Raw genomic sequence first — 24,992 nt, 5'->3', positions numbered from 1 at the left:
ATGGAGGAGCAGACTAAGTAAAGTGCCAAATGTTTCCATGGCTTTCTGCCATTCCTCTCAGCAGCCTCCCCCTGGCTGGTCCTTGTTTCCCAGCCAGGCTTCAAAACTGGAAATGAAGCTCAGCTATGAGAAAAATGGTCTGGGGGATGGGGAGTTGAGGAGAAATAAGGACAGATCTATGTAATAATGGGTGAATGGAATTTCTGCCTACTTCTTCCAGGAGGCTGCTGTGACATTAATATGAGAAGGAACCACTAACTTTCCCAACCAATATGAATCTTTTTCCATATCCAACCAGTGTAACTTGGGATCACCCCACATGAAAGCCGTTCCCATGCTGCAGTAGTAATGTCTGAATTAGGCCTGTTACCTCTCCTTCCGTAGGAGCTGGAGCATTTGACATGACAACTCAAAGGCTACAGATGAGCTACGGGTTAACTCAAACCTATGAACGTTGCATGAAGCCCTTCATTAATACTAGAAGATCAGTCTTGGAGATTTTTTTGCTCATCAACAATTAACAATTGTTAACAACAATTTGGTATGACAAACAACAATTATGAGTCTATAACCCCTTACGGTCAGTTACTTCCGTCTTCTGCTGCAGTTCAGCATTGTTGACTTACATGACATTTACCAGTATGGTTTTGGATCGTGAATAGCAGGTTCTAATGTGACTGTACAGTGGTACCTTGGTTTACAACCATAATCCGTTCCGGAGGTCCATTTGTAAACCAAAACAGGTTGTAACCCAAGGAGTGCTTTCGCCAATGGGGCCTCCAAAAAAAATTGGGTTGCAATCCCAAAAAAAGGTTGCAAACCGGGACACACACTTCCGGGTTTGATGTGTTTGTAATCCAAAACATATGCAAACCAAGACATATGCAAACCAAGTACCACTGTACTTATAATTTCCTGAGAGCCAGTGTGGTGTAGTGGTTAAGAGCAGTAGACTCATAATCTGGTGAACCTGGTTCGGTTCTCCGCTCCTCCACATGCAGCTGCTGGGTGACCTTGGGCTAGTCACACTTCTTTGAAGTCTCTCAGCCCCACTCACCTCAGAGTGTTGTGGGGGAGGAAGGGAAAGGAGAATGTTAGCCGCTTTGAGACTCCTTAGGGTAGTGATAAAGCAGGATATCAAATCCAAACTCTTCTTCTTCTTCTTTTTCCTACTCAGTTAAAAATCACTAGTTTAGAAGACCAACTGCACTTTTTTCTTCATAAGCCACTAAGCTTCTGAGGAGTGGTGCTTCCAGTTTACTGGGGTATTATCGCTAAAATAAAACATTCTGGCAGCTCTTTGGAATAATCAAATGGATACAAAGAAGCAGGCTTTTAGGCTGAGATCCTCTCTTCTCATAGTTAAGATATACGTTTGTGCAAGCATTTGAGCTAAATATATAGCAACATCAGGGATATGTATACTTCTACAAATTTCAGTGAAGCTGATATATTCAATATTAGCTTAAAAACAGAATAAATGTGTAAGACTACACAAGTAAGCAATTTATTGTAAGACAGAACAAACAGTGGCAAACAACATGTAAATTCAGTTGATAATGGGGCAAATAGACTTGTCAAACTGACAAATATATATATATATATCTATATATGAATATTCCTCCAAAAAGCAGCTCAGTATTTAAAAAAAATATATTCTAGCAAAAAATTTAGGAAATCCGGTATGACAAAGATGTTTGCAAGGAAGAGCAGTGGCAATGGAGGCATGACACACTTTGCCTTTTTTTTTTAAGTGATGAGTTTTCGTCCTTTGGGTACCTATCCAGACACCTCATAAGGAGACATGTATAACTGGACATCACCTTTCATAGAGTAAGGAATGTGGTGTTTTTTTACATACGATGCAGAATGTGGTGCTTTATTTTTGGACGGTACCAGTTGAAGACAACAGGTGGGGAGAAATGTATCTTTGAATGCTCCCCTGTATTAGTAAATAATATATATATATTTTTTACAAAGGTAACTTCCTACATGTAGTATACAGCATGCCTTTCTCCTTGGCAAGACAAGTTACCAGGGAGTTTTTTTTTTACATGAGGTAGCATTAAAAAAAAAAGCAACTTACCTTTTACCTCCTGTCTGAAATGGCACAGTGCAGAATTTAGTCTACATTACGGATGGCATATACTACTGTACTTTTAGAGGTGTTTTAAGTATTTCTGAAATTAACTTGATGCCATTATATTTGCACCAGGGTTTGGACATTACCTCCTCTCTTTCCCCCTCACACAATTTAGGGATATTACTTCTCTGCCTCTTTGCTGAATCAACATTCACAATGCTTTGGGCTGCCTACCCCCCCTTAATGACACTTGGAAACAGAGTTAGTTGTACAATAGTATGTCCAATTGATGGTCATTTAAACTTGGAGTCCGGAGTGGGTTAAAATTGGAATTGGGGGCAGGGTTTTATTCCAGAGCCGTAAGAGTTGTTTGGTTTTTAACGTGTTGCAATCTCCCTTATAGTATTTGAGATTTGAGTATTTGAGCAATTGTATTCATTTTATTTAAAAAGTAGTAAGTACACTGCTGGCAGACAAGGAATATTCCCATCTCTTCAAAGTGTAGATGAACTGTAAAAGAAGAGAACTACAGTATTTTGATTTGCCAGGATTCTATAAATTGTAGAGCCTATATAAGGATCACCAACAGGCCAATTCACGTCATCAGGCAATTCCCATAATTGTGTAAAATAAGATCATGTGGGAAACAGAATTATGCTGCCCCCTTCATAGATGTTTGAACACCACTACAGGTATGTGCAGCTTTTCACATAAATGGATATAGAGCAGCATTAAAGCACGTTGTTTGATGTGAAAATTAAGCTTTGCTCCATTTTTGCCTTCATTAAACCTCTAGAGACATGATTTTATTATTCATTAAACTCTCAACCTCTGAAAACTTTGGTTTGATTCACTTTTATCATCATTCCGCTTCTACTTGCTGGCACATTTTAAGATGTACACTTTCTACGTACATCTAAAAATGTTACACGTGATTGCAGCAAATAAACATGTTATACAGGTACACTAGGCAAAGAGCCATGGTTGGTTTCAACTTCCTTTTAAGCGTTTATTCAGTCATATTTGACTATAATGTATGAAACAGTTTTATGGTTCATAATAAGCAGGATGATCAGAGCCAAAGGTTAGTGTTCTAGAATATATATGACCCGGCCTCAGTATAAGTGTTTTTTAAGAAGAAACTGCCTTACTCTTCTGGAATGATTGTGTGAATAAGAACATCTAATGTGACTTCCCCTGCCCACCCCCCTGAAAATACATAAGCAGGCTGAATATTCACCGGATTCAAACAGAGATGCAGGGATAAGCAGTCAACATGAAAAGGCTATTGCCTGGGTCAAATACAAATCCATTTATAGGAGAAATGGGAGAGCTGCTTTTTGAAGAATCATCTGAAAACCCAATAAAAAGTACACACATATAAAACACCGGATTGTCAATGGTACTGTGAAACAATTCAAGTTTAAATCATGGTTGTTTTTTACTTTTACGAACGGATGAGACACTTTTCAACTTCAAGCTTTTTTTTCTCCCCAGCATGTCAGCAGTTAGCATCCACAAAAGCACCATTAGATATGGAAGAGTTAGCACCACATAGTTTCAGGACCTAACTGCCCACATGCCTTGCTGACAAACTTGGAACATGGAAATCTGTGTGGTACTTAGTACAGTCTTATTATAAACAATACAAGGCAATTTATGATTATTCATACAGTACAATACAGTCACTGATCAATGAACCTTTGAGTACAGTACATGACAAGTCACATCTGAACACCCCGTTAATACTAGAGTATGCTGAAGATTTTAGAAGCAAATTTTGAGTGTAACACAGGGAGTTTGCTGATAGGCTTACTTAGTCTGAATTTCAGGGTCGGGTATTTACATGGCCTCAAAAACCAAACTAATAAAGCATTGTACAGGTAGCTGGAATCAATGGCAAATGATTCAACTTTTAAGAAAATTCAAAGTGATATAAACTATTAAGTAGTTTAAACTTAGAGCTCTAGGTACTCATTTTTAATCTAAGCTTCACTTCATCTTGTGTGTTTACCTTTAACAGTCCGATGTGAAGAAATGCTATAGAATAATTAGAGAAATGCCTGGAAGCAGTAATCAGTCTATGAATAAACTTACAGCAGACCACGGGATAGTTTAAGATTTGGGTGCTACCGCGCTTTTAGCCCTGTACCCTGACAGAGCTAAAAACTGCTAACAGGGTGGAAATCTTTAGAATACTCCCTTTTTACAAATCTTCTCCCTGCACATAGCAGTGGCCTTGGAATGTAACAAGAGCCATAATGATTCTATCTCATTGACTATCATCACTAAGCCTCCTAGTTCCATATTCGCCATACAAAGTTTTGACTCCATGCATCTCCCTGCTCCCTTTGATCCCAGGAACAACACCTGTCTTCTGATCTTGGACATTTTTTTTTTAACTCTGTGCCTGCCATTGGTTTTGTACATATCTCTGCCATCCATTATGGCCATTTATATCTCATTTGATATGCCTGTTTTTCACTACTAAAACCCTGCCACCACCTAAACACCCTTATCTCCTGTCTTCCCTTTAACATGGATTTTGAAGCCTATCTCCTCTGTAAGCTTTAAAGCAACTTGATTACTATTTCACTCATCACCTCTGTAAGATTTAAAGCAACTTGATTACTATTTCAATCTTACCTTGCCTTTTTGAATCCCTCTTCCTCTGAAGAGAGCCCCATAGTATCCATGTACATTTGGTTGTGATCTTTGTTTTCTGACTCCTGGCTGCTTAGTTTTTACAGCACATACTGCTCTACAGATAAGCCTTACTTTCCCACTTCACATCTGATCCTGGTTTACTGACATCTCTCAGCAAAAATTCAGTGCCTTCTCAATCCCAGCCTAGTTAAAAAGCAGAGCTTATTAATTACTTGAAGAACTTCATGCATTAATGTTTATCACATTGATTAAAATGATGACCATATATATGGATTTGAATAGGTAATCGGAGCTCTCTCATCCTACGTAATCCTTCAATGGTAGTGGATCACACATTCAAGCTGTGTGTCGTCATGTGCTGACTAGCTGAGAGTTCCCCCACATGTTCAGAAAATGCATGCAGTATAGTCCTGCCAGAACTGTGCTACTTCAGAAGACAAGGGACCACAAGACTTAAAGCTTCTCCATATTACAAACTCATGTACAGAAAAATCAGCATATCAGAAAAAGGCTGTGTTAGAACCATTTTTCTCTGTCATGCTAGCTTTCTAGAGCCAAGCAGATTTTCTTTAAATGTGAGAGAATATTCAGCCTTGCTCTGAAATGTGTCATTCAGTGCATGTGTGTGTGTGTGTGTGTGTGTGTGTGTGTGTGTGTGTGTGTGTGTGTTTATCTATCCTAAGGCTTGTTTTGATTGCAGCACAGCCAAAATAATTGTATTCCTTCCTCTTCAAGCATCTCTCACTAAGACCCTTTACCTGTCCGTACTCAACACTTTGCTCTGGGAAAAATATACCCTCCTTCAATAAGCAGTGGCTTGTATTCAATATATCCATGTACTTGAATGCCTCCCTTTTCATTTTTGTAAGTACCTCAAGTGAACGGGACCCCGAGTCTTAATTCTTTCACCCAAACAAGAAGTGATAGCAAAATACGGAATTTAATTGTTAGCCTGTTACTGTGTCCTGCTTGAGAGGTCTCTTCACAAGAGTACATTCTTCCTCATTTTCTGATGTTCTGCAATGCTTGTAATGAAATTAAGCAAATTTACTGTGACACCTATATGTGGTGCTGTCTCAGGATAGATTTGCATATGCCCTTAATACTCAATTCCACTTTTCTTTTTTTTCTTTGCTCCCCACTCCATGCATATAGACATACAAGCAAAGTGGTCATTTCTGGCCATTTCTTGTTGGCATGATCTCTCTCTGGGTTTTGCAGTATACAGTACATCCCTTTCAAATCTGTACTTGCTTGATGGCAAACGTGGGGATGCCACATTCAAAAACTTTAAATGTTATCCTGTTAAAGGCATATGTGATTGCATCCTCAGCTAGGTGTTTAGGAGCTCAAACGAATTATCCCCAAGGTCTACTCTTTAATGGCCAACGCTTATCTTTTAGAAAAGAGATCATGTAAAGAGACCCTGAACTTAAGTTGCTTCAAAAACATTTCTGGAACTGTGTAAGGTAACAGTATAAGTCAATAGATAGAGAGGGTTTTGCACTTAAGATGATGTCTGCAGAGACCAGTCTTGTACATCAAGAAAAGCAAAAACCCTGAAATATACATGCAGGCATGATTACATGTTCCACACCTATGCCATTTTGTACCTCTAGTATAGTGAGAACAGGGCACGTAGGAAAAAAAGTGCTAAGTTACAGTACATTTGCTTTTTAAATATATGTTAACAATAGAACAGCAAAACAGATTGTTTAAAAACAGAGTCGGTATCGTACAGTAAGTTCACATTTAATTCTTTACCATGTCTACAATTGTAACACATGCATTTTATTTCCATTATTTTTATTCCATTAGGACCAACATCCTTCAGAACAGTGATCTACCTTTAAAACAAATTTTCTAAGGAAATATTAAGCATCACATAAATTTAAGAAAATTCTTTTAAATTAGCATTACATGTACTCGTTTACATTTACAATTTTTCATGCCATGACTTTAACACACCTTTTGGTTAAGAATATCCTACTGAAGAATAGTACCATTGGGGAAGAATACACACACAGAGTAAACCGCTACCTGCTATGCACATGATTTTGAGTAACTTGACTGTTGTAATGCCATATTCTGATTATAGGTGCAGCTGCAAAATTACCGTTACACTTATGGAGGAATACTAAAATGATAATTAAAATGACTACACATGCTGTTGAAAAGAAAAACAAACCCACCACCGACTAAGGTTAAACACTGCCTGTGTGCCATTACAATGTTTTTATCTTTTTTTAAAAAGCAGCTCATTATTCCTTAGAAATATTTTTACATGAACATTTTATCTTCAGGCTAAGAAAAGAACATTGGGAAAATAGAGGTCTAGTTGAAGGGGACCACCAATTTTATAGTTTCTCTTCCCCTAAATCTGTATAAGTAAATATATATATATATACCTTGCAAACTGTTTAGCCTACTGTAGACACGATCCACAAAACTAGCCTGGCAAATTTGTCTGGATTAAAACTACAATGGATGGGATCCAAAGAGGTCCATACATGCACCTTTCTAGATGCAACCCCAGGCACAATATTGAGTGCAGCTCTGCATAGGCCCCTCAACTCTGGGAATAGCTTTGTAAGGGAGCTGTAGCAGGCTGGCAGGACCGGGGGGTAGGGGAGCAATACCATACATGGTTCTTTGAATCCTACCCTTTATTTCTAATGCTTCAGCTATCTGTGGATCATATTGTAATATTTTATTGTATATTAGCTTAGAAAAGGGGACATTGCTAGCTTTTTAGTACATTTTACACAATTTTCCATTTGACTATAGAAGCTCTTTCACATAATTTTTATCACAACTAGCAAAGGGACTAAATATACTGACTATTCTAATTAAATATATTTAGGTTAGGTCAGTGTAAAGAGTGACATTCTTATAATATAATGCTCTGAATTTGGAATAGATCATTACATTTTAAGAGTTGATTAGACAGATATCACTGATGTGGCAGAATCAACATGACTGATATAGTCACTATATCGTAATAAAATCACGTGGGTTCCTAAAACTCATTCAGGATTACTACTGATATGAAAGTGGACTGTGCAAAATTCAATTAATTTATTAGTCGAGACTGGTAACACATCGCAGGGCACTTTAAGACTAAGGTCCCAATCAAGCTCTGTGTGTTCCTAATCAATATGCCTTGTTTTTTGGACCTTCCTCATCCTTGAACAAACAATGGGTTCTGCTGACACTAATCATTTTATTAGGGCTGCATTTCTGGTTCTTCATGAGGAGAGAGTAGCGGGAACTGTACATGCAGTCTCAACAACTGGACGCCACCATAAATAGTGCACTTAACAACTGTTTGTGTATAGTTTCTAATCCTCAGAGGCTAGCTTCAGTAATTGCATTGTGCCAGCTGAATGAGGGCACACGAGAACATTAAAGAGTATGAATATCTTGGGCTCTTTAGAAAGAATCTCCCTAGCATTTATTGAGTGATATCTAGAAAACAGTTGTATTCAGAAGAAAAAAATATTTGCACAAAATGGTTCAATTTTTTTGTAAGCTGCCCAGGCCTTAAAAGTTAATTTATTTCCAAGTTCTTAAGGTATTTAGCAACATGAAGTAAACCTGGAACAGCACATTTAAGGGTTCATATAATGTAGAGCTAGCACATTTGTTGATGGTAAGGATATAAATTAGACAATGCATTTTTTTTAGGTCAGTTTCTTCTACAAGTAGAACAAAGATCCTGATGTTTTTATTTGTAACCAACAGAAATTTAATGATTGTGTAGAAACTTCCACCCAACCTTAGTAAACTTTCTGTAAGCTAAGAACATTCCACAAATGCAATAGCATAACTAGTGACAGTTTCTTCTAATGCACTGTAGTTCTACCTTGCTGGGGGAAAAAATGGTTTTCCCCCCCGAAAATACAATACAGTATAAGTTTAACTAATTTATAGAAACAGTACATAATTTTTTCCTAACTGCTTAAGCAATGCTTATGCACACAGTGAACTATAGCTGTGAGTGACCTTGCCTATCCCCATGCTAAAAACGTCCATTACCAAACATTATGTCTACAGAACTCTACATTTAAAACCACACTAATTACTTCATACTCTGTCAATATAATGCAAAGTTTAAAACACAAGCTCTTGTGCTGTTCTTACTTACGGTATTTAAAAAGTTTTGATGTTTTTGAAAGCCTTTGCTCCTTTGGGTGTACATATGCACATTTTTTGGGTTGGCTTTTTAAATCAGATTTGTCTAGATGTCAGCTATTTGGGATGGTTCCATTTACAGATACAACATATAGTCTGGATCTCATCCCCCTTTTCAGAAGTTTATAATTTTTTAAAACATAAAATAAAATAAAAGTTAGGCACCAGGCAGTGGCCACATTCATGGAAATCTATTTTCATACAGCCATTACCCTTTGTTAAACATACACCCTGTAAAGACTACACAAATATGGGGGCAAAAAAAGTTTGAAACTCAGTGCTACTAGTATTTATAAAAGTGCGGTGCTCCATATAGTAAGAAGAAAAGTGACTACAAGTACTTAAAGTGCTAGCTTTGATCATGGTTTGGGTTAGTATCCCAAACCTAATTATACTGTCACATTACTTAAGAGAGTAAAGTAAGAGCGGAGAGCACAGGTGCTGCACATGCCATGGCAAATGTGCTCCACATTACAATTTGCTATGTTTAAAGAAATATGCAGTGCTATTGTCCAGGCTGCAACTATGTACAAACAACTTACATTGTATAATAGCTTTACATTATAATACAAGTCCATAGACTTAATCGGCAGAAGACAATTTGAAAAGCAAAAGTACCAATACTTCTTAAGCGTCTTCCAGAACAAGTAATTCTGAAGTGTCTGCTACCTGAAACCAGAAGTCTATCTGAAGTCTCCCTGAAGAGCCTGCCAAACATTAGCATGAGGCAAAGCTTGGCTTCATCCATGCTTCCACATGCGAGTTTGCTTTATAAAGAACAGACTCACGGCTATACTTACATAATCTCTCTCTACACATCAAGAGCAAAAAAGAAAAAGAAAGAACGCTAATGGATTACTAACCATGTGTACTCAGACGTAAGTCCTACTGAATTCAGTGGGTCCTACTGCCTGGTAACTGGGGTAAGGATTTCAGCCTTAGGTTAGGAATGCATTGTTAGTGAACTTGATGTTATTTTCATTCATACATTTTCTGTCTCCCATGCCACAAAGGCATGAGACTCTAAGATGCACAGAAAAAAATAATGAAGCTATTTGAAGGCATCTGGGAGCCAAGCGCTGGCAATGAAATATTCTAAATATATCATGCTGTTAGCTTGAAGCTCCACGGTCTTATCGTCACATCTTTTGGGACGCTGAAAACGGCATCCCACTCCACCATGGTACAACAGAGACAGGATAAGAAACAGGAGAGCTGCTACTGGATCCATCACATTGAAGTCCACTAGAAACTATTTTCTTGGTGTGCTGAAAACATGCAGAATGGATCAGCCCCACCCTTGTAGTCCAGGTGAGCGGGCATCCTTGAGAACCTTTCTAGCATTGCCTGGGATGCTAAATTTATTGTTTTGTGACTGAGTATAGTATGCCTATTGCACATCTCAGTTATATTACACAAATCAAGGTATATTCAGATCAAAGAGTGAAATGTGTAGTATGTAACATCTTGACTATAAAATGTCCAACCCTGAACATTCAATAAACCAACTCAGGAAGATAAATTTAATTCACCTATATAAGCCTTTAAAAACGAGAAAACTGCATCCTAAAAAAGGAACCTCCTGAACTTTTGGGTGAAACGTAACAATACTCAGCTTTGCATTTTAAAAATGCAGAAACTAACAGTTTCAGCTATCTGCACTTCTGGTGATTATTAATGCAGAAATACATATCTTGCCTGTGTACGTTCATCCCGTTAATGGGAGGTTTGCTCATAAGATGATGTGTGAATGGGTCATCTGACATATAACATCTTAGATGGAAGTTTTGTATCTCTTCCCATCACTTTAGCAGTGCTTTTCAATGGTGTTAATTTACATGTTGAGCTGCCAGTCAAAAATAATTTGAATAATGAAGGTGCATATGTGAACTAGTAGTAGTATAGCCTGAACATGCACCATTGGCTCACTACAGCTCTTCTAACTGTGGAGAGGGCCATAATTCTCCATACAACAGGATTGTAGTTTTGGTACTTCAGAAAAGTACAAAGTGCTAACTTTGGCAGTTGTTGCTCTAACTAACCTGTTTTCTTTAAAATTAAAAGTTTATATGCAAACAGCACCCTGCTCCTTAGCCAGCCAGTTCAATGGAAAACCAGAGGGGAGACTGTTCCATTTTTGTCTATCTCTGGGGCTTAAAAGGATAAATGTCAAGCAAACTGGGTTCAATGAAAGTAATTTTAAGGCAATACTCACTAGGTCAAAAATATTCTGTCCACAGACATTACTTGATGAGGTCTGAACTGGCAGTACCTAATTGGGGAAGAGACTGTGTGATTGTGAAAAAAGGAAATTAAATTTCAGGGATTAGGAAAAGGAATGAAAATAAAATTGCTGGTATTGTAATACTTTCATACAACTCCATGGTAAAGCCACATTTGGAATCTTGTACAGTTCATTTTGCCCCACCTTAAAATCAATACCATAAACCTGGGGAACATATAGAAAAGGACATCCCAGATAATCAGGGGTTTAGCCCCAAGGCTAAACGATTTGAAGCTTATTATTTTAAAAAATGTAAGCTATGTTTTGCTACAACAAATTGGTTAGCCTTTCAAGGTGTCACATGTCTGTTGGTTGTACTGTAGTGCTATCCTAAATATGTCTACTCCTAAGTGGAGCTTACGTTCAGGTAAGTAGGGCTAGGAGTGATTGTAGCCTGATGAAGCAACCACTCTGGAACTAATTCTACAATTAGGATTATGTATTTGGTCAAAATAAAATTAGAAATGGCAAAATGTTTGCTTCTGATGTCCGTTAGTATATTGGGGGGGGGGGAGACACAGAAAGTCCCTCCACCTACTTATACTTTACTATATAAAAATGACAATGCCATGCAAGATCTTGATAAGAAGAGCTATTTGTTCTATTATCTTGTGGGAAAAGAAAAGACACAACTTGAAGTAGGATTAAAAATAAATAAATTGGGAAAGATTAAATATTTAGAAATGAGATTAGCTAGTCACCACTTGAAGGGAAATCTTTATTTGGCGGCTATATATTAAGCTTGTTAGAATATCTTCGTAGGATAGCTGGACTCAGTCACAAATCATTAGGTAGATAATGTTTTCTATTATAGCATAAAAGCTTAATATTTTAAAATGTGTAATGACATTGCCCCATTACCTGCATGATACATCATTATTCTTTGCTAATTGCCTAACAACTCATCACAGAATTTCTCCAGTAGCAAAGTGCTCTTCAAACACAAAGTGCTGCCATGAAAAGACAATAGGGATAGGCCAACACAATTTTTTTATTAGAAGATTACCGTTTGCTTATCATTCATGTGAGCATAAGATATGCAAATCTAGAGTTTAAAAATCTAGAGTTTAAAATATGAAAATTCTTGACTAAACACACACACACACACACACACACACACACACACTTGACTGAAACAAAAACAAAATAAACTTCAAATTTTATATTTAAGTCCAAGCATATTTCGGGTTTCTTCTGTTATAAAAGCTAGTTATTATAGCTCTATGCAGATAAAACCTACCACCTAGGATTAAAGGATGGAGCTACAGCATCACCTCTCCTTCCTGACTACCTTATGTGAGAATTACTACCTTATTCTATGCTGGTTCATTTTTGAATCTGATTGTTGCCAATCCTGGTAAATATGAAACTGGGGGTGGTCCTTCTCAGGCGATTTCTGAAAAATTGGGAAAACGGTGGATTGCCTAAACGCCACTTACCTACTAATAGGTGAACTATACTTTCTAGACCACAGCCAGCAGTCCTGAAACATGGGGGTTCTCTGAAATGGCCCAAGGAAATGAACATTGGGGAAGCCCTGACACATATGTGAATATTAATGGCATTTTAACCTAAGAGCCCAATTGAATTCAAACACATTTCAAAATATTTTATTGCACTTGGCTCAGTGCTAGATTAATGATATTAGCAACCTTTTCCAGCACTGCAGAAAGAAACGGAAAAAAGAGATCAAGACATAAGCAAGGAGAAAACAGCAAATATAGAATTAAAGAATCGGAGCCAGTATAACGGGCATATACTGGATGTGTGAAAGTGTAAAACCAGAGATAACATTCATTGATATTTCACTGCTTTGTCTGGCTGCTTTTTATACTGGTATAGGGCATCTACGTTCAGGTGCCTCATACCTATTTGTAGTAATAAAGAACAACTCGAGCACATGTATGCACTCTCCATAGGTATCAGTTAGGTAACTGATTTATAACTGATAGATCAGCAGTAGTTATATGTAATCTTTCTTAGCATTTTTCAGGTAGTTTTCAGGTAGTTTGTTACTCAGCTAAATTCATTTCAAATATCTGAAAGCTTGTTGATGTGTGAATGTATGTTAAAGGTGGCCACTTTCCCCCACACGACAACATATTCAGGGTTAGCACAGGGCTTTAGTTGGCAGAGAAGAACATACAGACTGTGAACTAGAGCATTTGAAAATACTGAAATGCTTATTTGGCTAAATCCAAGAATTCATCTGTCACCATTGAGAATGGTTTAAGAATTTTGCTATGTCCAGCAATGACATTATTTAACAGTACACATACATATGCACGTATACAGCTTTTCCACACACATTCTATAATAAATTCTTCTGTAAAATAGAGACAACCATGCTTAGTAAAAATTCTGCCAAATGATAGTTGTACAGTTCATATGAAAGGCTGGTAAGTACACCACCTTCATTTTTGCAAACAAGTTGCCACTGGAAATCCTTTTCATTCATTATTCCACAGCTGATTGCTCTGTGCGAAAAAGTTAGCCCCTGTCATGTGCTAATTTTGAGGGAGGTGAAAATGCACTGTTTTCAGATTTTTTTCCTAGTAATCAGTGTGCACTGATGTGTATATAAACTTCAGCTATGTGTTGTAGAAGTATCTTAACACTTTGAATACATAATACTGAGTGAACAACCAAAGCTCAAGCATCTTTTAATGCAGATTATTTCCATCAATCTAGGTCTAAATTAGAGACCCAAGGCCACAGCTGTGGTCAATCACTCATCAGACTTTTCCTTTAGAAAGTCTCTACTTCCTTATGTTCCTGTGCTCCATTCTTGCTTCCATTTCTCTTTCCATAAAGCTGTTGCTTCCCCTGTGCTTATAAGAGCCTTCCCTTTTCCTTCCCTACTCCCTGTGCAGAACTCCACCAATCCCTTTTCCTTTGTCCTGCAGACATCCGCTCTAAAGGGTTCTCAATGTGGCACCTTGCTGACATCTTCTCTCCTATTCGCTGCTGCTTATCATTTTTCCTTAAAATAGCCTGTCTCAATATGCCTGCCCTTCCCCCCCTTCCCCTTTACCCAGCCTCCTCTTTATCATTCCCTTCCTTTCTTCAGCAACCCTGACTCAAAGCTCCCTCTTTCTAAGGCCTCCTCTGCTGCTCAGTTTGCAATATGATCGCTGCTCAGCCTCTGCAACATCAGCACAGCTCAGCAAATTAGTGCCAGAGGCTTCATTGCTGCCACAAAAAACATTAGTACATTATAGTATTGATAGATTTATTCTGACCCAGAACCCTGCCTGCTCTAATGAGCACATGGGAAAAACTGAGGAAGCAGAAACCTGCATTCACTTCACAGCTCTACAGTTTTTTAAACTTTTGAAGCAGAGGGAAAGATGGGCAGAAAACTAATTAAGGGTTAGTATTTTTGCTTCCCAGTGAAGCTTCAGTTATCTTGCAATTGTGAGTTAGTATGAATTTACCATTTTAAATATCTTAAGTACATTTATTAAATTTTCAAGTGTTACAATAATAGAACAGTACCCCCCCCCCAACTCACATCTGGCAGAGTAGTATCTTAACTCTATATTCTGCTCTTACTTTCTAAATCAAGGAATCCAGAATCACAGATAACATGTACTGCAGAAATGGCACTAAATAAAGACCTGTTTGTTGTCCTGCCTTCTCCTATGCAAGCTCCTCCCTCTCCATGATGTGTTAACCAAAGTGGTGCTCTGTAAAACCAGGGTTTGAAGTGCTTTTGCAAACCTTAGCTAGCACAATGTAGGCTTCATCCTACAGCATGACTAGCAGCAATGCAGATTGAAATGACAACATAGTTAATGTAAACTATGAAAAGACGGGACGATTCATGCAAGGAGGGAGTACACAATGCGACAGCACACTCCTGATCTCAATATGGTCAGATCAGTAAAGTTATGGCTGCAGTGAGATTTTGATTGCTATCAATCATGTTACATTTGAAACATATGAATGCTATCTCAAGAGCTATATTTGTGTTTAAGCAAATCATTGAAAGTATGAGAAAAATAATAAATGAATCTATCAGATCTACAGACTTAAGATTCAGAGTGGCCCTGGAAGTAGTGTTAGCGTAAAAACCTACATGTGGGATTGCTCTCAAAATTAACCTTGTTTTGCAAAACCACAGCAAAAAACCCACTCACATAAAAATCCTCAATGGCGGTAATGAAATAATTTCAAAAATAATGAAAGGATTGCAACTTTCATATACATACAGTATTAAGAAAATCTCCTGCACTTCCTTTACATGCAGATTCAAATGATGACTTGCGGACATTCACTAAAAAATGTGTTACTATGTCATCAAACTCTACTGAACCACTTGACAATTACCATACTCCCCCTGTCAGTGGAAATTCCAAAACTGTTAAACTAGCTTGAATTGGTTTGTATATAATTCTCAGGAAAAGTTCAGCTGTAACAGATCTGTTCTAAATTATGTTTTGGATGACTGGGAATAAGTCCTCTGCTCATGCACTCTCTTATCTCACTAGTTAAGTCAAGAGTACAAAGAGAAACAACTACCTGGTTTGGGCAAGCGACATCATGCGGGAGCATCCAAACCAGAGAGCTATACTATGCACAAACTGACAATTAATGATAAAACCTCCAGCTGAAAACCAGAATTTTACTCTTCAAACTGATCATGAAAAGGGAGGATAGAGTGTAAAGCAGAGGTGGCTAACCTGTGGCCCCCCAGTCGTTGTTGGACTCCAACTTCCATCAGCCCCAGGCAGCATGGACAATAGTTGAGAGTGATGACCGTTGTAGTCCAACATCCACAGGGGCAAATGTTAACTATCCCTGCTATAAACCATTGTTGTTCAGGGATGAAAGGAGTTGTACACCAACGACTCTTTTTTGGTTTGGGCGATTGGAAACATGACATTTAAGCCAAGCTTATTTGTAACAGCAAAAAGTTGCTTAGAGAGAAGCCTACAGATTCTTCACCTAGCACAATATCAGACGGGCATTTTTCTAGCTTAAAAAACTGAAAATACCTAGGTATGGCATGTCACATGTTTTCATTCCACTTAAACCAAATAAAATATTTACTCCAGTTCTTTACTATTACAAAATGTATTTAGGAAATAAAAGTGATTCTGAAAACAATGAAATGGAAAAAGCAAATTTCATTTTGGACATTGCAACAAAGATGATGATGAAAATGTGTTACATGCACATGCAAATGAATTTGAAGCAGTATGTTGCGATTATAAAGAACTTACTTTAATCAAACTGCAGCTAATCTACAGCAAGAGCTAAATAATAAACTAAATATATTGCTACTACACAAATTGCTATAGTTTCAATTAACATGGTTATCAATAAATGATCATCAGTCCCTCCTGAACCTTGCTGGTTCTCTTCCCTATGGAGTTTTTAAGCCACTTTATTAAACAATTTAAAAATGCAGAAAATTTCACTAACAAGCATATAACGTTAAAAGCTCCTACCAATCTGCCTCCCAATAAAATATCATGGGTGAGAACAGGCATCCACTCATGCAGTGGGTCCCCCCCTCTCCTCCTCCATTAGCCCCTTTGTGTGCCCCTAAAACTTGTTCCATATGGTTGAAGGATCCTCTGGAACAGATTTAGGGGGCAGGCTGTGGGTGGAGAGGGGAGAAGAAAAGCCAAAAGTCCTACTGCATGAGCAGCTTTCCATCGTGCAAATGGGTGTGTATCACTGATGTTGCCCCATGCGGATACAGTATTTTGGATCATTCTTAAATATCAGCACTATTTTGAGACTTGCAGTTCAACTATTACATGAAACGCTATGGTATTCTTCCCTAAAGCTTCGCTCTACAGCTCCCATCAGTTCTAAGCAGCTAGGCCAGTGGTCAAGGATGACAGAAGCTGTAGCCCAAAAACACCTGGAGGGCATCAGCTTGAGGAAGGCTACACTATAGCATCCAATATTACACCTTCACTCTGCACTTTACAACCTCATCTTATATTTTAAGAAGCATTTTTGCTGCTATTTTTCTTTCACTCTACTGAGAGGCCTGCCTCTCTGTGTTGCATACCAAAATCCAATGTTTTTTTAAAAAAATTTTTATTTTGAAAATATGGGGTGACTCATAAATTAAACAGTTTGGTGAGCTAAACATTTACCTGAAATTTCTGTTTGTACAAAAGTTGATTCTTGGATCCTATTTTTAAATTCAGAAATTCAAATACAGAGATTTCAGGGTCAAAGGCTTTAATATATAATAATGGGCGATACGCAACCATCATTCTGAGACCAGACCAACTGAAATCAATAGGTCTACTTTGAGTTTGATTAACATTGGATATCAGCCAACATGCATATAGTAAAGATATAATCACTGCAAATATCTTATTAGATATATTAAGGGTGATATTCCAATTGTGTCTGACCGCTAGCAGAACAGAATTTCCTTTTCTCTCATACCTGGCAGACCCCCAGATATCCACCAAATCCTCTTCCAAGGGTTGGGAGAGGCTTTGGAGCAGATCTGAAGTGGGACTTGAGGGGGTGCAATAGGGAGGATAGGGGAAATTCTGCTTGTGCAACACTGGGTACCACCCTAAATCTTAGAACCGATTCACACTGTCCTTTTCCCCCTTTATGCAAGAGCTTACAAACTGCTCTGGGATATACACTTATGTGGGGAAATGTGCTGTAAACAAGTATTCCACAGATATAGTCAAGAGTGATTCATGTTGTTGTGTTTGCTCAGGGAGAAAAGGTTTTGTTATCTCCAAAATAACCTAGCCATGTTGGTTTATTATCTGAACATATATGTTACTTTCCCTCTTGTGAGTTTGGGCAGGCATCTAGATAAGGATGGGTAAGGTGCTACTATCATTGGCCTGTTCACAGTAATCTAAACCTAGGTTTAGCAATGTTAAAGAAAAGACTTTGTTCGTTTTGACGTGGAAGGGTGTGCTGCTGATGAATGGAAGATGGAATGTGCTATAATTTGTGTGCAAACACAAAGCATGTGATTCTCGTATTTTGACGATATGGTCCCCTTAAACAGGGCTTTTTTTTCAGCCGGAACTCAGTTCTGGCCCCTCTTAGGTGGGCTTCATTGCCATTATAAGAGAACAAGGGAAGCGTTCATGGTGAGTTCCGGCACCATTTTTTCTAGAAAAATAACACTGCCCATAACATATTAATTGCAAATTTAACTAAATTGAAAACATTAAGAAAATTTCCTTGGAATATTATTGGAGAATTACCGTAGTCTATTTACCTGATACTTTTAAGCTACTACAACAGTAACACTACTCATGTGTGAGAGAAATGGACAGGGAGAACTGGTCCTTAGAAGAGCAGATTCTTAAGAAAAAATAAGCTTTAATATTGAGATACACATATGATGTCACTATGAAATAGTATCTCCATCTTCATTTCTAGTTTTTAAATCTGTCTGGTTTTGACACATTAGATATCTTTTATCCCACTCTTTTAAGTATAGGAATAAGGATGGTTTTTCTGCAATTTTTTCCATCAAACTTACTTGCTTTTCAGTTAGTGTAATGTGCTATATATTTTCATAGAACTGGTGCAAAGTACAGTCATTTTAACTGTCCTGCAGAACTCACTTGTACAACTGTTTTGTGATAACAACTTTCTAGGTTTGTACTTCAGCAAAAGAGAGGCTACATTATATGAGATATAGCCAGCACACGTCACCTACTACCAACCTGGTGTAAACCACATAAAATTTAGTCCCCAAAAAGGACTCCTGATGGAAGGAAGCGGAATTATGTGACAACACTGCAAAACTGCAGATAGGACAAAGTTATTTAACCCACATCTGCAGCAGCTGCAGTAATACGTTACTTAAAAATCTATTGAAATATCTGAGTTTCAGAAATGTTGATTATTCAAATCCAGTGAGAAATGTACTCAATATTTCTGAAAAAAAACAGGCCACTAATATTTTGAAATTAATTTCAAAGTGGTGCCTGTTCTACTCAATCATGCCAGTGTAATTTGATCTAATCCATAAAATAGATCACTGACAGACATATATGCAGAAAGCCATTTTTATACTGATTTAGAGTATAATATTGAAACACACTGTACCAGACCTGTAGCAGAAATGTGCTTCTATTATTTATAAAATATAAAGTGCATTATTATCAAAATCACAAAACTGACAGACTTTCTGTCTGGACCATAGTTTTAAAAGAGAGGTCAGGGCTTTACTGTAAAATTCTCTCATGAGAACAGATAATTCAAGAGGTACAAATTGATTTTATCCACCCGGCCCTCCTAGATTTGTTTTTGGCCACGCTTTTTAGTGCAAATAAGCTTGTGTTTTTCTCAAGTTTAAGGGACATGGCATTTTTGGGGTGCAAAGAATAGTTCTTTACATTATAACAGACCCTTCTGCAAACACTACATGTTATTGCCACTCTCCAAAGATGGGGATGTACTGCCAGGTGTAAAAAGAATCTATTTCCCAAATTACCATTTAAGCTCTGAGCTTTGTAAATTGACTATATAACCCTTGGATATGACAATATGAAAGAAGCAGTTGCTTCCAATGGATAAGCCAAAATCACTGTATACTGTATATAGTAGATGGCCACTTTACAGCTCATGTGTAGTCAGTCTCAGATGCTCACATGTGCATTTCATCAGTGCTTTTTTTCCTTAAAAAATGTCTAGGGGTACTCTCATTTTGACTCAAGAAAATCACCATTTTATAGTTTAAATTGGGAAAAATAAATACAGTAAATGGATGAAAGTACAAAGATTCACAAAAGGTTTAGGGTTATGAGTCCCCCTGTGTCCCCCAAGAAAAAAAGCACTGCATTTAATTAAGGGCATAGTTGATCTGAAGAAGACAACAACCTGCACCTGTAAACAGATGAAAGCTGAGTCTTGTTTAGTGGAATGGGGATACAGAAATTTGGAGTGGGGTTGAGTACAGAATCCATGGCAAAATCCAGAGAACAGGATTTAGATACAATGATAAAAAAATTGCACATGCCAGTGTATAAACAAATATAAATTCTGACTGAAGCGTAAAGATACCACTTCACAGCTATTTCCTTTTTAAAAACAGGGAAAATGCCTTTTTTTGACAACTAGTTAGACAATTTGTATACTTTTATCAATTAAAAGTTTATATGAAGAATGCAGGATATTTCAGTGAACCATATTTAACAGGATAGGATAAAGTTCCCATAAAATTCCAATAAAAACGTATTGACTGATAGAAGAATTAAACATGTTGCATACTGAGGGGGGAGGGGAAGTTCCTCATAGTGAGATGAGAGTTGTGAGAATGTGAGCATCAGGAGTTTCTACATTCATGGATCCTGTATTTTGGAATCCAACAATACTACCATTACTATAGGCATTGAGACATGCAGCACCAAATCAGCAATATGGTAATTTAGGCTTAGACAACTCACTATAATTTTAAAACATCACAAACAGTACATAGAACTCTTTCATTCAGATGTCTAATTTCCACCCCCAGAACATCTCTTAGTATACTTTTATACTAAGATGAATGTATAACCTTTCAATGATATCATGGCCCAGTAGGCCACTACTAATTAAAATAACCAAATTGGAAATCTTAGTTTTAGGTTTGACATTACTCGTTAATTGTCATTTCTGAAACTAGACCAAACACTAAATAGGTCCACTTTTTATATATTGGGAAACTCACCTAAAACAGTGAAATTAAAGTCCATACATCTTTTCCCCCTTCTCTGTCACAACTGTAACACACATTTCTAAAGTTCCTTTGGTGATTTTGGTGCAAGTTCACTTTTTTTCTTTTCTTTATCAATAATCAACACAGAATTCTCCATTCATCATCTTGGTATTTTTAAAAAATCTTCTCATGATTGGAACTCTTGTCTCTAGATATCGCTCTACAGATCAAGATGTAACTCTACAGCGTTAAGCTGGAGGATCATGGGTTAATGATTTAACAAAAGAAGAAGTGCAGATTGTGGCCTGCAATAATAATATAGATTTGAAATGTAAGATTTAAGGGAAGTGCTGATAGCTGTTATTGAATGCTTCAACTGCACCAGTGTGAAATCAGAGATCTGTTTTGTACCAGTTAAGTGATGCACCAAAATCTCTCAAAGCATTTTCATAAAGTATAAAGATAAAAACAACATTATTCTACTACTTTTCCACATCACATATTTAACCTCCTTATTTTGAATTTTAATTCCAACTGTAACCACCTACTAAATTCCCACATCACAGCAACTTGCTGGAGTCCCTTAACACCACAAATACAAAAATAGCTTTTGAAATGTTGCAACACTATTTAAATAAAACTCTCCTCACATGATGTAAGCAGTCCATACAAATGGATGATTCATGATAAACATTACTCTCAAACAATCAAACATGGATTTATATTGTTGGGACACTTAAAATTAATAGGTTATCATAAAATTAGGTAACCATGAAATTACTGGCCAATACACTATAGAGGTTTGATCCCCCCTCCCCCACGCTTCCAAGATTTTTACCATAAAGTGACCAGCAGATAGTTATTCAAAGATACCTTTCCCAATACAAGTATTTAAAATTTAAAGATCAGTTTTGGTCATAAATGCTCTATGGTTAGTATTAGAAGACATTAATTAGATCTGCCTTACTTGTATCATGTTACACTGCAACACAAACCTGATACAGATTCTTTTAAAGGTCGTAATAAGAGATTTAGCGCTATTATACACAAGTAGTCTTTGAAGACCATGAAATTATTGGAATTTTCAGAATCATTGGGTGGTTAACTATTCTGATAGAAATCACAGAGATATTACTGGGTAAAATTTAATATGACAACCAAACCCTTGTAATATTTTATATATTGGTGTTATCTAACAACAGGGAAGAACTTACAAAAAGAAAGGCATCTTCTTCCAACAACTACGTATCAGTATCTGTAGCCAATTTTCTATTTTGTTTCTTGGCCAGTTGAAATACATTCTAATCAAGACCCTCTTGTTCTTCACCACTGTCCCCTCTTGTATCCATTCTTTTCTCTTTATGGCCATTGTAAATTCTCCTCATCTCCTCTTCATACTTGATAAAGTTTTCCCCAAATCTTGTCCATGCTTTGTATGGGACAGTGATGGTGTTACGGTAGGGAGGCCTCACTTCACTTACCTTCAAAAAAATACCGTACCTGTTGGACCCCACATCAAAGTAGAACCTCTTGTTGTCTACCCTGAAGGAGGTCCCTTCTGGGAGTTCAGGAGGCTCATCACCTCCGCTCCTCCTTTCTTCTATGTCTCCTTCACCATACTCTTCAATGAGCTGGACCAAAGCATCCCTGAACTCAATCATCCCCTGTGCTGGAAGGACAATAGTTTGTTCCTGTCCCAAACTGTGACCAAAATATCCTATCATGCCTGGTCCTCTAATCAAGGTTTGTCTAATCCGTAAGAAACGTCCACGTTGGTTCTCCTTCAGGTCTAGGTAATACTTCCTATTGTCTCTTTCAATATACTCAGTTTTTAAGACGCTGTGAAGATGCTCTTCTGAGCCAACTGATGCTGGAGGTGATGGTGGGTGATGGTGTTGCCGTCTTCTTGAATCTTGTTCTTTGCCATTACCGTGATCATTCCGATGACTCTGGCTGCCTTTTAGGCCCAAATGGGCATAGTGCTCTATGAAATCTCCCAGACAATCCTTTAGCTCAGAAGCTACTGACAAGGAGAGAGTCAGCTTGCTTTTCCTGATATTGTCCTGCCTGCCTCTTCCTATCCAGACTTCTGCTATCTTCAGAAAGCGGCCTCGGGAACTCTGTTTCACATCCAAATAAAACCTCTTTTTTTGGATGTCCACTCTTTTGGAGGCCAGCTCCTGGATCTCCATGCAGCCCGCCTGAGAAGAGGAGGCAGGATAATGATACTGCTGCTGGGACTGGGAGTAAATGCTCCTGTGTAGGCCAGAGCCCCCCACACTCCTTCCTCCTCCTCCTCCTCTGCCTCTCTCCATCTTTACCAATCAACTGAAAACAACAAATATATGACAAAGATGCATAACACCATAGACATCCAGCATGCCTATTCTGCTTTCCCGGCAATAGCCTCTCTGTACATAATTAATTTCACTAGAAAGTTGCTCCAGTAACACTTCTCTCTTGCCTTTTATTCCAACCCACAGTACTGTGGGAGCGAGGGAGAGAGAAACAGAGCCCGTTCAACCCATAAGAGCTATGGAGGTTACAAGGGGCAGGGAGGGATTTGGAGCCTTTCCTGACAGGGATACATTGTGGTAAAAGCTTCACATGCAAAATTTCTGAAGGTTATTCATAATTTTAGAGAGAGCATAAATCTTAAAAGAGAAAAGCGGTGATGTAGGGCTGCCATCCCCCTGCCCATCTTCACTGGCCCTGCTTGTGCCTTAAATAGCTTCCCTGCATATAGAAACTTTTGCCAGCCTTTTCCTGGCGAAGGGACTATTATTTAGAAGACATCTGTTAGCAGCCCTGTATTGGGAAGTTTTTAATGTTTGACATTTTACTATGTTTTTTACATGTTTTGTAAGCCGTCCAGAGTGGCTGGGGAAAACCCAGCCAGATGGGACAGGTATTATTATTATTATTAATAATAATAATAATATATGATACAAAATCCTTCATTTGCTGAATTTCAGCATGTCAGGACTGGGATAGCTCAGTTGGCACAGCACGAGGCTCTGAATCTCAGGGTCAAGAGTTTCAGCGTGGTGGGTTTGAGCCCCACGTTGGGCAAAATATTCCTACATCGCAGGATGGCGGGACTAGATGATCCTCCTTGTCCCTTCCAGCTCTAGGATTCTAGGATACAGGATCAGGGCCAGCAAAAAGAAAGAAAGAAAAGGTAACCCTATACCAGCGCCCCTCTTCTGAAATTTCTGCATGTGCTGCTGCTGCCGCCGCCGTTCAAGGCACAAGGTAGCATGCATGCCCTTTGTTGGGGATGCAGGATAAGGGGAAGGGGAAACCCCTGGAATAAAGGCCTGCAAAAGGCAAAAAATAAAAATCTTGCCACCCTTCCCGATTACGGGCCTTCCCGCCACCACAAGCCTCTCTAACTGCTCGGCTGTCTCCCCCCCCCCCGCCGCCCTCGGCAACAGCCTCCCAGGGTCAAAGCCAACCCCGCTTTTTTCTACCTGCGGGAGCAACCCCCGCCCCTCCACCTGACACAGCAGGTGACTGTTCCCACGGACACCCCCTCATCTCCTCAGGCCGGCAGACACGGCGCTCTCCGTGCTGTGGGGGGGGGGATGGGGAGGGAAGGATCACCCGCCGCCATGACACGCAGGCGAGGCGGGCGAGGAGGGACCCAGGCGAGGGGATACTTACTCCATCTCTTCAGCCGCTCCTCGCCTCCTTCCTTCCTTCCTCGCTCGCCAGCTAGCCAGTCAGCCGCCGCTGGCCCCCGCAGCGCTCGCCTTCCCCGCGCTGCCGCCCGCAGGGAGCCGGAGAGGAGCATCCCCGGCCGGGCAGGTCCTACCGCCCGCCCGCCCGGCTCGCCTCCCGCCGCCTCAGGTCCGTTTCCTCCGCAGGGAAGCCGGGACGGAGCCCTCTCTCCGCGCCAGTGGACGGAAGGAGCAGGGCGACGAGCGGGGAGAGGGGCCCGGGGGTTCGTTTCCCGTCGCCAAAGCCTACCGGCCTCCTCTCCCGCCTCCCCTCACAGAACCGCAAACTACAAGCCCCAGAATGCCGCGCGGGTGCTAGAGGCCGGCGGGCGCGGAAAGCGCTACGCGCATGCGTCTCACCTCATTTCACCTTCTAGAGTTGAC

The 24,992-nt window shown here is 38.9% G+C and overlaps 1 protein-coding gene across 4 annotated transcripts; it reads right to left on the bottom strand.

The window, feature by feature from the left end:
• Positions 1-1,485: 1,485 nt before the first annotated feature.
• Positions 1,486-24,914, bottom strand: PURG (purine rich element binding protein G). 4 transcript variants are annotated; one of them, XR_014543024.1, is made up of 4 exons: positions 24,553-24,914; positions 10,634-23,214; positions 4,687-10,596; positions 1,486-4,642 (listed from the first exon to the last, which is right to left on the bottom strand). XR_014543024.1 is itself a non-coding variant. In XM_083593868.1 (2 exons), exon 2 carries the CDS (start codon positions 23,199-23,201, stop codon positions 22,188-22,190), a length of 1,014 nt encoding a protein of 337 aa, XP_083449994.1. In that variant the 5' UTR covers positions 23,202-23,214; positions 24,553-24,914; the 3' UTR covers positions 1,486-22,187. The 4 variants fall into 4 exon arrangements, 1 of the variants encoding a protein (XP_083449994.1); XR_014543023.1 differs by having other exon boundaries at positions 4,687-23,214; XR_014543025.1 differs by having other exon boundaries at positions 4,687-23,087; positions 24,553-24,912.
• Between the last annotated feature and the right edge of the window lie 78 nt (positions 24,915-24,992).

The sequence above is a fragment of the Podarcis filfolensis genome, assembly GCF_964270895.1.
Source record: "Podarcis filfolensis genome assembly, chromosome: 17".
Lineage (NCBI taxonomy): Eukaryota > Metazoa > Chordata > Lepidosauria > Squamata > Lacertidae > Podarcis > Podarcis filfolensis.
This window is presented reverse-complemented; position numbering and strand designations above follow the sequence as displayed.

Coding starts and splice junctions, on each gene's coding strand:
- PURG (XM_083593868.1), bottom strand. CDS start 23,201: ATGGAGAGAGGCAGAGGAGGAGGAGGAGGAAGGAGTGTGGGGGGCTCT.